Source organism: Sinocyclocheilus rhinocerous, unplaced genomic scaffold (genome assembly GCF_001515625.1).
Source record: "Sinocyclocheilus rhinocerous isolate Xijiao unplaced genomic scaffold, SAMN03320098_v1.1 scaffold257, whole genome shotgun sequence".
NCBI classification, from domain to species: Eukaryota; Metazoa; Chordata; class Actinopteri; order Cypriniformes; family Cyprinidae; genus Sinocyclocheilus; species Sinocyclocheilus rhinocerous.
This window is the reverse complement of record NW_015634026.1, coordinates 1,040,933-1,058,511: the sequence shown is the minus strand read 5'-3', so window position 1 is coordinate 1,058,511 and position 17,579 is coordinate 1,040,933. Positions and strand designations below refer to the sequence as shown.

At 35.8% G+C, this 17,579-nt stretch overlaps 1 protein-coding gene across 1 annotated transcript in view; it reads left to right on the top strand.

Annotated features, from left to right (window-relative positions):
• Positions 1-17,579, top strand: part of LOC107745189 (roundabout homolog 2-like) — a 198,771-nt gene that overhangs the window by 162,029 nt on the left and 19,163 nt on the right. Inside the window, 5 exon segments of the mRNA XM_016559037.1 lie at positions 2,771-2,895; positions 3,860-4,031; positions 5,743-5,925; positions 7,215-7,241; positions 10,824-10,866. Coding sequence (XP_016414523.1) covers positions 2,771-2,895; positions 3,860-4,031; positions 5,743-5,925; positions 7,215-7,241; positions 10,824-10,866 — 550 coding nt within the window.

The following is a 17,579-nucleotide window of genomic DNA, read 5'->3' as shown; positions in this document are numbered from 1 at the left end:
GTATGCCAATGTAAAACGTTTAAGAACCACTGGTTCTGACGAATACAATAAGCACACATATATATATATATATATATATATTGTATTTATTTTTTTGTATACATGGCTATTTTACTTACACTATCAACACTGATGGATGTGACTATAGCAATGCAAGAATAGCTTTAGCTCTTTTTTTTTTTAAACGTCCTGTACTATTAGCTGCAGTAGTAGTATTTTTTGAAGATAGAGGTTGAAAAGGTGAAACAGGCCCTTTCAGAAACTCCACTGTGTTCTTAATCCATTTTATGGTTAATAAGCAGCTTCTCAATAGGAGTTTTTTCCCCGAGGGTCATTATCACACATTGATTAGTGGCATGTTAAAGCAATGTAGCATTTCTTCACATTCTGTAAACTAAAGCCCTGACGCTCGCCCGGGGTCTCAATATTAGCTTGGTTTAACATCACAGAGTGTTTTTTCATCAGCTTTCCCAGCAGGCTACTGTAGCAGCAGTGAAACAGAGGTCACATCCTCGCTGGCTATACATCACACCGCTAATGGCGCTATTAGCATCGCCTGCGCCATCGCTCCCCAAATGAGAAATATCTATTGTTTGGCTCAAATGTGCATAATGATAAGCTCCTAAATGATTTGTGGCATTAACTTTGAATGACATTGTCTGCATTGTTATAGGAGGGGTTTTGTCACCTGCAGCGTGCTGAGTTATGCTGATATTATTTTTCAGTATTAAAGAAGAAAAATGTGAATATTCTGTGATAACTATTGCTTGATCAATTACTGTACAATTTACAGCGATAAGGAAAAATGTAAATCAACTTAAACTCTTAATTTTGAGATATTATATTGTATTATATTATATTTTTCAGTATTAAAGAAGAAAAATACTAATTAAGGAGTGAAATAGGAAGGATTTTGTTTATTTATTTTGTATTTATTTTTTTAGTAATAAAGATGAAAATTTGAAATTTTCAGTACAATTATTACTTAATTACTTTTTTTACAGTGTTTTGGTAAAAATCCAATTGCACTCTTAATTGTAAGAAAAATACATATATTATATTATTTTATATTATATATTATATTATATTATATTATATTATTTTTCAGTATCAAACAAGAAAAATACGAATTAATGAAGGAATAGGAGGGTTTTTTTGTTTTCACACATATATGTATATATATATATATACACACATACATATACAGTGTGTAAATACATATACAGTGTGTAATATACACATACATATACAGTGTGTAATATACACATACATATACAGTGGTAAAAATCCAATTGCACTCTTAATTCTAAGAGATACATATATTATATTATATTTTGTACTGTACAATTATTACTTAATTACTTAAACATTACAGCAAGGAAAACCCCATATATATTAGTACATACACACACACACACACACACATATATATATACATATATATATATATATACACATATATATCTTATATTATAATAATTTTTCAACATTGAAAAATTTTACATTTTCTTTTCTTTCTTTCGTTTACTTAAATAATTATCAATCAATTACTATAATATTTACAGTATTAAGGTAAAAATCCCAATCAAATTGCACTTTAAATTCTGAGACGGAAAAAATAAAAACATACATACATGCACACATATATTATTCAGTATTAAAGGATTTTCAGATGTGCATAATGATCAGTTTTAACTTTGAATGACATTGGCTGTATTGTTATGGGAGCGATTTAGTCACCTGCGACGTGCTGAGTTCATTCAGCGGCCGGCTGCTCTGTTATTTTTCCATTCAGCTGCAGATGTTTGATGAAGGCAAGCTGCCGTTTGTCCCGTCAGGTGTTTTGGGGGTTAAAATGGGCCGCCCCGTGTGAGGGATGAGTGTGGCTTTGGGATATGTGCCATTTACGCGGGGGTCAGAGTGCAGGGAAGCGAAAGAGTGCGAGCGAGCAGAGTTTACCGTAATTGAGCTGTCAGTATTCTGCTGTGTCGCCGCACCTCAGGTTGCCACAGAAATGAGAAAAATATTTTTATAAAAATTTTATTTTCCACTACAGACCTCTATTATTTATTTCATTCCCTTCCCTTGTCTCTGTCAGAGTGGTTCTGATGGGGTTAACAAAATAGGGGTCCGGGGTCTCGACTTCTACATTACACACTCTGTTTTCAGCCAAGGACAAAACAGCGTCTTGGATTCGCAACTGGCCTCCTTCAATCAATGTATCCATGTCAATATGTTTACCCAGCGCTCCATTCTTTACTCTATACAAAAACATAACTCCGTTCTTCGCATTTCTCCCCGAGCTGAGCGACCTACATGCCTGTCAGAGCGATTTGCTAAGAAAGCCGAGTTGTTTGGATGGCTCACCATCTCATTGTCTCTCAGTAAATGTATTTTTTCAGTAAATCCCTCCTTTCAGAGGCAGGATATGAAATCATAGTGAAATGTGAAGGAGTTTCAGTGTCAGGCTGAGGAAAATCCCCATCTAATGAACTTGTGCACCCGTGGCCACCTGTCTTTCGTCTTTAAGCTCAACACACACATCGACTCCTTAATGCTAATGCTGTGACTTACAACAGACTCTTTCAGAGGAAACAGAATGAGAGAGTGTCATGGCATGAGTGTTGAGTAAATCCTTGCCAAACAATCAGAGGCAGCTGTAGCCTCAAATCTTTTTTGGAAAGTCCGGAATGTCAATAGTGTAGAAGAACATCATGGAAGCTATGCATGGAAGTAAAACTGTGTTTCTGTTTCTGTCCCTGTGTCCCAGCGCCCAGTGCTCCTCCTCAGCAGGTGACGGTCCTCACGGTGGGCAATCAGAACAGCACATCCATCAGTATCTCCTGGGACCCTCCTCCTGCAGAGCATCAGAATGGCATCATCCAGGAATATAAGGTAATTGCCACGTGACTCCATCAGAAACACCAACAAACACATGCAACTTAATAAATATCCAAATAGACTTGCACTCTTAATGCTCTTAATATATTATGTTATGTTATATTATATTATATTATATTATATTATATTTAGTGCTGGGCAACAATTAACATTTTTAATCACGATTAATCGCATTGTTATGCACAAAATTCAATAATGAATTCAAAAGTAGTGTATTGTGCATCATTTAAAAGTACTGCTATATGAACAAAAGTGCAATAACATTTGGTTTGCAAAAACTTTAAACAAATAAGGTGCTTTTTTACATTCCTTTTACATAGTAAAAAGCAGTTAAACATTTCTTGTAAATCTCAATTTATAACATTAATGTAATCAAATTAAATATAAAACCAAAGCTATTTGCCACTGCCAGGGTATTAATGTTATTATATTATATTATATCTTCATGGAGCATGATCTTTACTTAATATCCTAATGATTTTTGGCATAAAAAAAAAAATTATAATAATTAATATCATAATGATTTTTGTAATAAAAAAAAATATAATAATTTTGACCCATACAATGTATTGTTGGCTATTGCTACAAATATACCTGTGTTATGACTGGTTTTGTGCTCCAGGGTCACATTTGAGGATGTTTTAAGGGTCTAAACTCAATAAATAATATGTGTACAATAAGTCGTTTTGGATAGAAGCACACACTAGATGACTGTTTACGTTTTTTACTTTTGTTCAAAATGGGCCTCATTTATGAAACACAAGCAGAACAAATTTCTCTATAAATTGTCTGCAAATCCCTTCATGCATAAATAGCTGTACTGAATTGAATGCAACAATTTACATAAAAATGGTTTTACGAGTAGTTCACACAAAAATCGTTTTCGTTAATGAGGCCCAATCATTAAAAATGACTTTTTTACAGACAATTTGCTATTTTCTCTCTCTCTCTCTCTCAGATCTGGTGTTTGGGGAACGAGAGCCGTTTCCATGTAAATAAGACGGTGGATGCAGCCATCCGCTCAGTGGTGGTGGGGGGTCTCCAGGCAGGGGTCCAGTACCGGGTGGAGGTGGCCGCCAGCACCAGCGCTGGGGTGGGGGTGAAGAGCGAACCACAAACCATCATTATTGGTACGGGACATCTTTTGGTTTCGATAACCTTTACTGTCACACTGCATCTGCCTTTTATCTGTGATGGGCAGAAATATCTTAAAGCGGGGTCACCAGAATCAAAATTAAATCTCACAGTCAGGGCCGCAGATTTTTTTTCCAGGTCTTTGGGTGTTTACAGTGTGAGTTATGTGAGTTGTAGCAGGTTGTGACTGGTTTGACCCATAAGTGATGATTTGGCCAATGACATGCCCTTATTCCAAAATGCCAAGCTCACTATCCATCTTCACACACAGCCAGGGGCTGATAGACTATTTATCAAGATTGCAGTTTGTGTGTATGTGTGTGTCCTACCAGCTTTTGACGTAAAAAAGGCTGATTTAGCTACAAGACAACATAAAAAAATCAAAATGAATCTTTTTTGGGCTCTAATAAATATCCCTAGGTTATTGTAAATAGCTAATGTGCTCATCACTTCAAAAGGGAAAAAAGTTTGTTTTTAGAACATTTTATCAACTTTCTCTGCCTTTGAACTGATTTTTTTTTTGCTGAGGTGGGACATGTGGGCAGGATTAAGTAATATTAACCAATAATCTTTATAGTCTAACATGATTCCATCCAATCAAATCCAAAAGGATAATAATAGGTACTGTAAATACTGTTTTGTGTTTTTATACAGCATTTTGTGTTATTTAGTTAGTATATTTTTGCTGAGGTGGGACATGTGGGCGGAGTTATGATTCCATCCAATCCAATTTGAAAGGATGAAAAACAAGTCTCACCTTACATTATTTTTTGCCAGATATTGAAATAATGTCACATTAAGGAAATTAAATGTGCTGTAAATGCGGTTTGGTGTTATTTATGCAACATTTTGTGTTCTTTATTTCAGTTTCTTATTTTATATTTTTGCTGAGGTGGGACATGTGGGCTATATTAAGTAGTATTAACCAAGTCTCATCTGACATTATTACTGATGAATATTGAATTCATATCAGGTTAAGGAAATTAAATGTACTGTAAATACAGTTTTGTGTTATTTATACACATTTTGTGTTATTTGGTTTAATTTTTTTGTTATATATTGTTTGCTGAGGTGGGAATGTGGGCGGGGTTAAGTAATATTAACCAATAATATAAGTCTAACATGATTCCATCCAATCAAATCCTAAACGATAATAAAAGCCATAAATAAATGTAAGTCTCATCTTACATTATTACTGATGAATATTGAAATAATATCACATTAAGCAAAGTAAATGTGCAGTAAATACTGTTTTGTGTTATTTATACAACATTTTGTATTAGTTATTTTAGCTTTTTATTTTATGTTTTTGCTGAGGTGGGACATATGGGCAGGGTTAAGTAATATTAACCAATACTATTTATAGTCTAACGTGATTCCATCCATTCAAATCTTAAAAGATAATAAAATCTCACATTATTTCTGATGAATGTTGAAATAATGTCACATTAAGGAAATTAAATGTGCTATAAAAACTGTTCCGTGTTATTTTGTGTTTTCGTTGTTTTTCTCTTCTGTTCACTGAAGTAATGCTAAAGATCAAGGTGATGTGCTTTTAACGCTCTAGTTGAGTTGATTAAATTCTGCTCTGATGTTCACTGGAGCACAAGTGTTTTTCTCGTGCTATTAAACTAATTTAGAAACTCACCCACAATTTTCAGTTTACCAAATAGCGGTTTTCTCTTGCGTGTGTGTGTGTCCTTGTAGGTAAAGACTTCCGGGATGTGATCATGAGCAGGAACAACAGCATCACAGAGCAGATCACGGATGTGGTGAAGCAGCCGGCCTTCATCGCGGGCATCGGAGGGGCCTGCTGGGTCATTCTGATGGGCTTCAGCATCTGGCTCTACTGGAGGAGAAAGAAGAGAAAGGGTCTCAGCAATTACGCAGGTAGAGACCAGATCCGCTTGAGCTACACACAGCGGCGATTGTTTTCAGATGGCACGGGACTCACAACTTCCCCTAAATGCGTGTTTAGTACAAATAATACAAATATTGTTAGTATTTTAGCAAATTAAACCATGACCCATAGAGCCCGCGCTTTACTGGGCTATTTATTTTAATGAAGCAACGAGTGATGTTCATTGGATAAGAGGCTCTAAAGTGCCGTTTTGTGTCCTTATTTGTATTTTTAAAGCTTTTGAATGGGACATATTTGGCTTTCAATCAATGTGTTTTTGTCCCAGCTTTCGCTATATGATGATTTGTTCAAGCTTGTAAATGGACAGGACTTTGCTGCAAATGGCCAATAATTGAAAAATGAACCCTTGTGCTGTGTTGAAAATTCTTTATCTAATTTAGTGTGCTCACCTTTTAAAAATTGCTTGTAATTCTCTCGTTATGCTATATTATCACCAAAGCTTGGATTCAGTCTTTAATAACAGCATGTTTTCTTTCAATTAGGACAGGTTTTGTATTTCTTTTTGGAACTGACTGCTTGTAGGCTTCATTGATCTAAGGTTATGCACCTCAGATTTTTAGTAAAAAAAAAAAAAAAGCATTATTTGTGAATAATTTGGGCAATATTCACTCAAAATCGGAGGTGTATAAACTCATATCAATGAGGCTTATGATCAAAACCTGTGGTAATTGAAAGAAAACATGTTGTTATTAAAGATTGAATCCAATATTTGGTAATGATATAGCATAATGGGAAATTTATATGCAGTTTTTTGGAGGCCAGTCATTTTTGATCAGGAACTCCACAAGTGTAACAATATCATAAAAAAAAGAAAAGAATTGTTGGGAGGTTGTTCCTTGTGTGAGCAAAGTCAGTAGTCCAATGTGATAAGAAACTATTATTTATAGTAGTACTTAGAAGCAACATTGCAGATATTTAAAAAAAAAAATTATAATAAAGTACACCTTTTGCCATTGATAAGTGATATCTGTGCATCCCTACTATTTAAAAGCACCAGCCGCCACTGAAAAACACACTCTTTTGTTTTGTTTTTGTTTGCTTTTTACACTTTATTTTAATTGTGTTTGTGTGTCTCATTCCTTTGGCTGCTGTCTTGCCGTCTTGACTCTGATGGCATAACGCAAACCTTGCGCAAACGCACTCCAGTATGCATGCGAATAATCATGCACACGCACAGAAACACACAAACCTTCCAAAGCCCGACTGAGCACTGCAGGCTTTTTAACACACACTCTTCTCTGTCTTCTTGTTTTTGCAGTTCAGTCGTTCACCTTCACCCCTGCAGGTACTGTTCATTTGTCCCGTCTTTTCGAAACCCCCATCCCTTCTTCCTGCATTTATCTTACTTTCCTTTACACAATCAAGTATCCCTTCCCATGGTTCAACCTCACAGGTCTTCAGATGATGCCCACCTGACTTTGTCAGCACAGTATAGGGAGTAAATCTGGCTCTAAGGGTCTCAAACACAAATTATGGACAGATCTAGACGGTCTAAAATTGTTATTTACAGATACAGGATAACATTCAAGGTCAAACTAAAGTGCAAGTAGCGAACATTGATTCGTTGACTGCGAATAAACACCATTTTTACATGTCTTTATGAATGCTAACAGAGTCCGGTGGAAGATCTGTGGGCTGCAAGATCCTGCAGTTCTCTATTTGTGTTTCTTTGTCCTTGTCTTCAGGTCATTTTTTCAGTGGTGGTCACCTGTGCTGATCTTTTTTGTGTGGTTTTTCCATCTCATCTTTATCTTTCTTTTATTCTCCTGTTCTCTCTTTTCGTTTGTGTGAATTGTTTTTGTTCTCTACCCGAGTTCTCCGCTCTTTGATTCATTCGTGTCTTTGTTATTAACCGCTTGAACAAACTTACATGTGAGAATCGATTGTTCCCTCCATACGAGGTTGTCGACATGTTTTCTGAAGATTTTCTTGTTTCCCTCCTGTGATAAACACTTCTATATGTTCTGTTTTAACCAGTATAGAAATTATAGACACAGATCTGGGTTTTAAAAAATTGGATTTGATCTGAATTGAATACTAACTTACTGAATACTATTTAGTACACACTGCATACTGTTTGTAATTATTTATATTCTGTTATAGTCTTTCTAAAAAAAATTGTTCACTTTTATTTGTATATTTTCAGTTTGCATTTTAATTTGTTGATTTTTTTGTAATTTTATGTGCTTCTGTCATTTTTATTATCTTTTTTTTTTTTTGGGGGGGGGGTTATTTTGGGTTAATTAATGATAATATGCCTGGACAGTATGCATTTCAAATATTAGTAGTATGCTAAGTTATATGTGACTCTGGACCACAAAACCAGTCGCACAGGTATATTTGTAGCAATAGCCAACAGTACATTGTATGGGTCAAAATTATTGATTGATTTTTTTATGCCAAAAATCATTAGGATATTACGTAAAGATAATGTTCCATGAAGATATTGTGTTAATTTCCTACCGTAAATATATCAAAACTTAATTTTTGATTAGTAATATGCATTGCTTTTGTGGTCCAGGGTCACATATATGATCATAAATACTAATAATACAAAAATAAATAAAACAATTTATATTTATATGTTGTTAGGATATATATTAGTGTATTATATTATCTTAAACAAAGTTACATTTTTTGATTATATTTAATTAATTTTTTGGATGATGTTGTCTTAACATTTGGCATCAATTTGTAAGCAAAAAAGAGACGGTTGATATTAGATGATTGGATGCATTGCATTGAGGGATATTGTACCTAGTGAAGCTCGCATTGTTGTACCTTTTAGTAAATATAGTATTCATACTATATACTGTAGAAAATCGAAAGAATAGTATACCATTCCAAACACAGTCCATCAAATATCATCCCATTCTGAAATACGGTCACGCTGCCATTGATTTTCCACTTTATGTTCACAATATCAGAGAAATGTTTGTAATTCAATGGTTGGTTTGTCCGCAAGTTACATGATATATAGGAGATTCACAGGCCTACCAGAGGTTAACCAGTGATGACCTGATCCAGTCACACGATCGGCCACAATCACACTGTGAATTGATAACACAAAAAATCACTCAGCAAGCCCAGGTTCCCTCCACGTCTCTCGGGGATTGTGTGCGGATTGAGGTGTGCTTTTATCTTGTAGGAGGGTTTCGCTCCAAACTTCATTACCGATGAAATCAGTCTCCCTGCAAAAGCGGACACCGCCGCACTCCACTTTTCCCCAAGATAAGAGCGTATCAGTCAGCTGTCCGAGTCTTACGGCCTCGATATCCCTCGACTTCGTTTTAATGCACTCCAGTGGTCTCTCCTCACCACTGCTTGAGTGGGCTTCAAGGTTGCCGGCTCCCAGGGGCCCACAGCTTTCTTGGTTTCTTGGTCCCATGTGCCGAGCAGATAAGTGTGGCGTTCGGACGCATTACCGGCATGCCAGACCCCATATGCTTGACGCTCGCGAAGGCAGCGGCCCATGCTGGCGAGGGCAGCTTCTTGCGCCGAGTGAAAATCGTTGGTTTATTCTTGTTTCCTGGAGCCAAATTGTCTTCGTCTCATTATCACGGTTCACTGCAAATCATGCGAACGCTTCAGGGCTTACAGAACAAAGAAAGACAGCCGATTCCGTAACGTTTTTTTTTTTATATATATATGTTTAATTGGCAATTGGGTGTATGAGGTAAAAGCGAATACACCTGTTCCCACAAACACCCACTTTCCTCCTTTAAACCTGCCATCGCCGCGAGGCTAAATCAAGTTGTGCTTGGACGGGAAGGAAGGATTTGATGGAATTTTTATACGGGCGATTTTGTCGTGCTGCAGTAAATGCTTATTAAAGAGGAGTAATCAGTTTTCATATTGGAGAGAGTGCTTATCTGGAGCTCAGCCTAAAGCCGAGACCAGCGCCAGTCTACGGGCCACATCAAAGCGCCAGCAATGTGTCCTATTATAGATAGATAGGCACTTAACAGACCCGCACACACACATAGTGCCACATAAAACGGGTCCCTTGGGGAGAGAAAATACCTTCAGTGTTTGTTCTCAATTTACTGAAATGCCAAATTCTGGAATTAGCAGCAAATGCAAATAAACCCAACAAACAGCGGGCCAGGAGGAGAGACGGGCGCAGGGTAATGTTTGGACTGTCTGTTTGACAGAAGAGGTGTTGGATTGTTAACAGTGGAGAGAAAATGTCACTGATCTAATTCAGATTCTCTGCAGGGTGTGTAAACGGACCAGGAGTCACTCTGGATTAGTTTATGTGATGTTTGTTAAATAAGTGTGCATGCTTGAACATTTCTTTATTCATTTCACTCACCTTCATGTCAATCCAAATCTGTATGCATTTTTTTTATTCTGTGGAACACAAAAGAAGATTCAAAAAGAAATGCATCAGTGTTTTTTTCATACAAAAAGGCCAATGGGGTTCAGTATAGTTTTAAACCCTGTTGACATTCACTAAATGGACAAAAGTGTTTTCAAATACACGCCTGGTCTCCTTTTCCTCAGTAATCCATCTTTCTGTTTGCACACTTTTTGTGTAAATCACTTTCTTTTGGCAAGAATATTGAGGCAGAACCCAGAGAAAATAGGAAGTTATGGAGATAAAATGACAAAGATGCTTCAATTTCATAAATTCATTCTGCATGTTTATTTACAGCGTGCTCTAAACAATTCAGTCACTCGTGAAAGATTACTATGACACATACTGGAGACTTCTTCGTTTCTTAATCAGTTCCAGCTGTTTAATTTGGAGTCGTGTTAAAAAATTGTGAATTATGATGGAAATGATGCTTAAGAGAGTGATTTTGCTATGATGACTCAGTCTTTTTCTCTCTCTCTTTGTTTTCTACCCTCTTACTGACCCCAGTGACGTTCCAGCGTGTTGATGGAGGCTTGATGAGCAACGGGAGGTAAGATTCCTGTCATCCGCTCTCTCGTTCCCCTTGTTTTTCCTCGGCATGCCACAAAACAGTGCTAGTTATTATCTTTGTGCCAATCACCTGCCTTTAACCTTCAAAGACCAGCCCCTCAATTCCAAACCTCATTCATATTCTGTCCATCATCCCCTGGAAGGTCATCAAAACCATTATCCTCTACAAGGCAGTCGTCTTCCAGTGCGTACTCCGCTTTTAAGGGTTCGTGCCATCGCTGCACTGTTAGAAATTCATCTTAAGAGACGCTGCGGACGGGAGTTATTGAAAGGTTGTTCCTATAGGTTTCTGTGAGGGTTCTTGCGACACACAACCGATTCTTATGGGTCAACAGCTTGATTAACCTTCTAAAAGTCACAGTAGAGTCCATCAATGCGGAACAGTTCTTGCATAACCATTAAAACAGGGTTCTTTCGAATATAAATAAATAATTCAACCAGACGTATTGTTGATTCTCACCACTTTGTGGGTGTTCAGTGACCCCAGTGGAATCTGTATCAGTGATGAAGACAATATTTTATATTTTATAATATATCATTTGGTTATTTTTTTATTTAAATTCTAATATACTATAATTAATAATAATAAATATATAATATGTTGATTTAATTAAAAAATGTAGATAACTGAAATTAAGTGTATTATATTACATTAAAATAGATGATATACTTGGATTTTTGTATAAATTATAACATATAATATAATATAATATAATATACACATTATATATACATGCATGTGTTTGTATTTACATATACATAATAAATATACAGTATACACTCATATATTATGTAAACAAAAAAACATATTTTGGATGTGATTAATCGTTTGACAGCACTAATTTATATAAATATTTTTAGTTAACATAATATATACTATGTTGATTTAATAAAAAAATGTGAAATAACTGAAATTAAATGTATTATATTACATTAAAATGCATGATATACTTGGATTTTTGTATAAATTATTATAATATAATATAATATAATATAATATAATTGCATTTATGTAATTATTTTAAGTTAACATGATATAGAATATTATGATTTAATATAAAAATTTAGATAACTGAAATTAAATGTTACATCAAAATAATAACAAACTTATAATATCTACATCACCTAATAATAATAACTTAATATTAATATATTTAATATATATATATAGGCCTATCTATATATATATATATACAAAATTTTAATTTAAATTCTAATTAATTTCTAATATAATATTATAATGTAATAAATTTAGATTATAGATAGCTTTTATGTGCATTCTTGTATGTATCGTTACCCATGAGCACCCAGTTTTATCAACAGATCAAACTACAGCATGCACCCACAGCAAGTGTGCGTTTATACATCAAGCTCGCTCTGATATCACCATATGACTGATGGATGAAAATATGAGATCTGCCTGTTTGTGTACCCTGCATCCTGTCAAACACACACACACACACACATACTGAACGTACACACACAAATCTCTGCACATCTCCCTTCACGGACGGCTAGCCGCTCATAAATCTCACCCCCCAAAAAGAATTAGCAGGAACAATTTAAGCAGAGAGGGGTTTTATTTTATCATTTGTCAGCCCCCCTTCGTCCCCGCCTGCCTGTACGGACCCCCGCAGTGATAAATTTGCCTGTCACCTCAGCTGGGCGGCTGGAATATGAGCACGTGTAATAATGTAAAAATAATTACCCCAGGGAGAGGCAAGACTAACCCTTCTGGAATCTTTCGGCGGGCCTCGGTTTTTTTAGGGGGTGGAAAGGAGAGTAAGGGTTCGTTTGAATGACACCAGTTACCTGCTGGACAGGAGTGGAAGGTCTGTCTCTTTGGCGTCTTTTATCACACCTGACAGGCCAAATCCAGTTTTTCTGTTTGAATTCCACACACCCACACCTCTTCTCATTGTCTCTGCTGCTGTATCAATAGATTGAAGGTGTTTGAGTGGCTGGAATTAAAGCCGCAGCAGTGTCACCTGATTCCCCTGCAGGAAGTCAAGTTCTGCTGATTGATTTGAAGATTCTATTCCAGATCCCATGGGTCTCCTATCTAATCAAAGAGGACGTCCAATTGTATTTTTGTTTAAATAGTGATACCTTGTCTTTAGCTGTATAACACCCTAGAGATCAGAGAGAGATAAGCACTTAACTCTGTAGATCTGAATTAAGACAGACATTATTGCAAACGAAATTATTCGAAATGCCTTATTCTTCTAAATTTAAGCCTATTATATTATGTTATGTTATGTTATATTATATTTGGTGCATTATGAATGCATCAAGGATACCTTTTACAATATTTTCAATATAGTAAAAAATTTACATTCTAGCATGTTTTATTGATTTGATGAAATTAATTATTTTTTGTAAAAAAAAAAATAAAAAAAAAACTTATATTTTAACCCATTTAAACTAATAATAATAATAATTTTATCAACACATAATAATCATAATAATTATATCTGTAATGTTAATTTTTTTAAATATATTTTGTAAATATTTACGAATTTTATATTAAAAATATTAGTCACAAATTTTTGTTTACACGCTACTTTACTGAACAAATTCAGATTTATATTGGAATATTATATGTAAATAATAACAGAATGCAATGCAGTGACAGTGAACAGGTGTTTCACATCTTAACTGTTACTGTATTGTATATTTTATATTATGTATTGAGCAGTCAACATCCAGGACTGTAATAGAATGCATTATATACAGTATGCATGTTTCATTTTATTGAAATCTTCTGCACGTTTAGGTGGGTTTATGCTGTGAAGGTGCTCTACATGCATCAGAACACTTGATCTGTCTTCTGCAGTGAATCCTCGTGACTAAAGTTCCTGGAGAGATGATGAGAGAATGTGTTCATTTGTTACAGTCTTTGTTTATTGCATTAATTAGACGAAAGCAAATGAAGCCGCGTCTGTTCCTGCAGCTCCTCATTGGCTGCTGCCAAATTGCTCGTACTGAACAATTACGCCTAATCGATCACAGAATAAATGATTCATGGAAGATGAATAGGCGGCATATTGGTCAGGCCTTGAACTAGAAACTGATCATGGCAGATTGTTTTTCTTACACGCTTTCATTTTCTTGCACTGTTTTTCTTCATTCATTTTTTACTTTCATTTCTGTATGTACCGCCTTGCTTGTTTTTCTTTCTTTCTTGACTTCCATGACATATATATATATATATATATATATATATGCATAAATGCATATAACAAAATTATTAAATTAAAGTGAAGGCCCTTGACGTTGCTCACTGTCGCCTTAAATCATGCATGAACGTGATAATTATCCATGCAAGGCTAAGAAGGGCCCATCACGACTGCTTTAAATCCAATAAACGTCCTGACCCGATCATTAGAATTGACCATCTATCAGGACCATCAATTTGTTATTATGTATTATTTTTGTACTGTTATGCATTATTATTATGTACTGTTTTTAAGTAAACAGTAAGATATTCAAACTATGTACATTTCTAATTGTTTCTAATTTCTATTGTTTTAATGTAAACAGTAAGATATTCAAATGATATGTGTGTGTGTGTGTATATATATATATATATATATATAGTATATACAGTCAAGAAGTTGTGTGTACCATTACCCACCTTCTGTCCTTTTTTGCAAGGCACTTTATTCCTTTCTTTCCTTCCTTTCTTTCAGATCTATATGTTTATATGAACATGTTTGTTTATATATTAGATTTTCACTGTGCTCAAAGTAAGCAGCAGCATCCTCCAGCCAATGTAAATCTGAAAAGCAAATGCGTGTTTCGGCATGCCTTAAGCATAATTTAATGTGCAGGCTTTTAGTTGGGTCTCTCTGGCGCTCGCTCTTTCTGCGGCTGTATTGGAGGGCATGTGGGCCTGTAAAGCCCGGCTGATTTATGAAGTAGGATTGGGATTAATATTGCTCACTCGGCTTGTTTACGACGATGCTCAGAGACGCACTGCGAGGTTGTATTTCACAGTTGCGCGCGTGTCTAGGAGCGTGGCAGGGAAAAATGAGCCAAATCAAATCTCTGTGGTCTCAAGGCCACAGTGCGCTCTCGCTGTCTGAGGAGAGGGATTCGGGGCTGGGTGTCAGGGATGGGATGAGGCCCCTGGCCCCGCTCCCGGTGATTTGCAGAGCAGAGATATGCCCGCTAAAACGATATTTCTCAATCTAATCACCTCGCACGGGAGAAGATGAATGCAAGGACAGAGCCGCCGTTACCACAGTCAACATCATCATCACCCACACTTACAAATGATCCCTGTGAGGACTGGCTGCGACTCTGTGCATGTGCGTGTGGATGTTTACCAGAGAAATCAAAGTCAAACTCATGAAACCTCCATTTTTCTCTGGCGAGCTCAATTTACCAACTCTTCAGTTTGAAGGAAATTGCATTCCCTAGACATTTAACCTAGACAGTAACACTTTACTGTGTAGGTTATTTTAACAATTTTGGGTTACACAGTACCTATACTTACAGTGTACTTACCCAAGAAAGTACTGGGTAGTATTAGGTACAGTAACTAACTACATGGGCATTTGTATATATTAATGAATTATTAACTATTATGAGAAACTATATATTTTACTTGGTCTCGCTGTTACAGTATTTAGCAGATTTTGATTTAATTGTGAAATGTAAGACTATTATGTTATTGGTTAATATTCCCTGCCCACATAAGATGTCAGATATGAAGGAAAGTCTGAAGAAAGGTTGTTTCAGAGATGATCAAGTTATCAAGTGAGCCGATTTCTGCCTTGGAGGGGAAAAAATGTAAAATATAAATGTTTGATTATTTTTTACAGAAAGAAAATGTAAAAATAAATTAAAAGAAAATAAGAAGTCATACTTAAAGTCACAGTTAAGAGACATAAAGTCGTAATTACTTCATTGTTCTTACTCTGGAGCTGATGAAACATGAAAACAGTTTTTTCCTTTAAAATAACAACAAGGAAAAATGACAATATTCCTTTGAAATAATGAATGTAAAATATCTATAAAAAATAAATAAATAGAAAAAAATAAATAAGAAAATGCGGTCATACAGAAAGTCACAGATATGAGAAATGAAATTACAATTCATTTGTCTTACTCTGGAGCAGCAGAAATTTAATAAATGAAACCTGAATGAAAACGATTTTCTCTTTAAAATAACAAATTAGAAATATTAAAATATATTTAAAATAAATATAAAAAATGTCAATTAAAAGTAAAGAAGAAAATGCAGTCATACAATATTTTGATGAAATATGAAAGAAAATATTTTTTTCCTTTAAAGTAACATAAGGTTTTTTTCCCCCTTTAAAATAATAAATAAAACTTTGTTTAAAGTAAATAAAAAAATGCAGTCATACATAGTCACAATTATGAGAAATAAAATCAGTTTAAATAAAAGCAGTTACTTCATTTTTCTTACTTTAGGGCAGAAACAGGCTTCCATAATACATTTTTATAAAACATGAACAAAAAAAATCCTTTGAAATGACATGCACATTTATTTCAAAGACAGGAACATTTTTTTTTAAATAGCTATTGTTTTTAAATATGGAAGGAGAAAAACACTTGAAAAAGGACAGTAACTCATAAAGATCACCTGAGGGCCAAACAAAACCAAAACAGCGAAGGTAGAGAGAGGACCTGATTGTAAACAGGTAGCAAAGAGCATTTCGGTAGAGGTGAGCAGAGCGCTTGGTTGTTTTTCAGACAGAAGAAATGCAGAGGTGGAGGGGGAAGGTTTGAGTAGTCCTCGACGTATTACCCTATAAGAAGTCAACGTGTCTGAGGAGGAGCCATCAATTTGAATGACTCGTCCCCCCTGAGGGCCTGTTTTGGCATTCAGCTGCCACATCAGGGGGTGCTTAGTCTGTCAGGACCCCCGCCTCCTCGGCCCGAGACCCTCCATTCGGGCTCCGCTGGTTCTTATTAAAACCTGTGGCTTAGCGAGCGACGGGCTGCTACACTGCTATTACCGGTATATTGCCCCCGGCTTCAGAAAACCACACACTGTTCCCCGGGCCTGGGGGAGACGAGCCACCTTAGGGCAAATGTACTTCCACAGAGAGCAGGAGTGAGAGGAGACGAGAGAGAAAGTCACGGTGAAATAGAGAAAGAAAAGAGACAAAGACGACTAGGGTGTGTTGATGCACATCGGCGCTTGAGTCTTTGGATGAGCGTGTTTGTGTCAGACACTGTACACCAGGCAAACAAGGTCAGATGAATAGGAGATATTACAACGCTCAACATGGCAGCTGTCAGAAATGAAGCCTTTTTAAAGCTGTGTTTAAAGTTAAGTATAAGTTACAAAGTTATATTATAGGTTTAATATGCATGTACTATAGACTTTTAAGTGCATACCTGTATTTATTATTTGTTACGCCACACACACCCTCGGGAAGACACACAACACCTGTTAAATCAAACCTCCTATATGTGAGCTCGTACACACGCGCGCAGTTGTCAGATGTGGAGGAGTGTGTTGTAAAACACAGGAGTTCGCTGAGCTGGAGATGGTGTATTATAGTGAGGGTGATCTGTTAATTGAGGGTGTGTGCTGGCATGTACGGAAGGGCGTTCGCTTTGTGTGTGTTCTTACACAGCTACAATGAAAAATGCTGTCTTTGTTTAAAATCCAAAAGCTTTCTGATAATTTCCAGGTTTAAATGTAAAAAA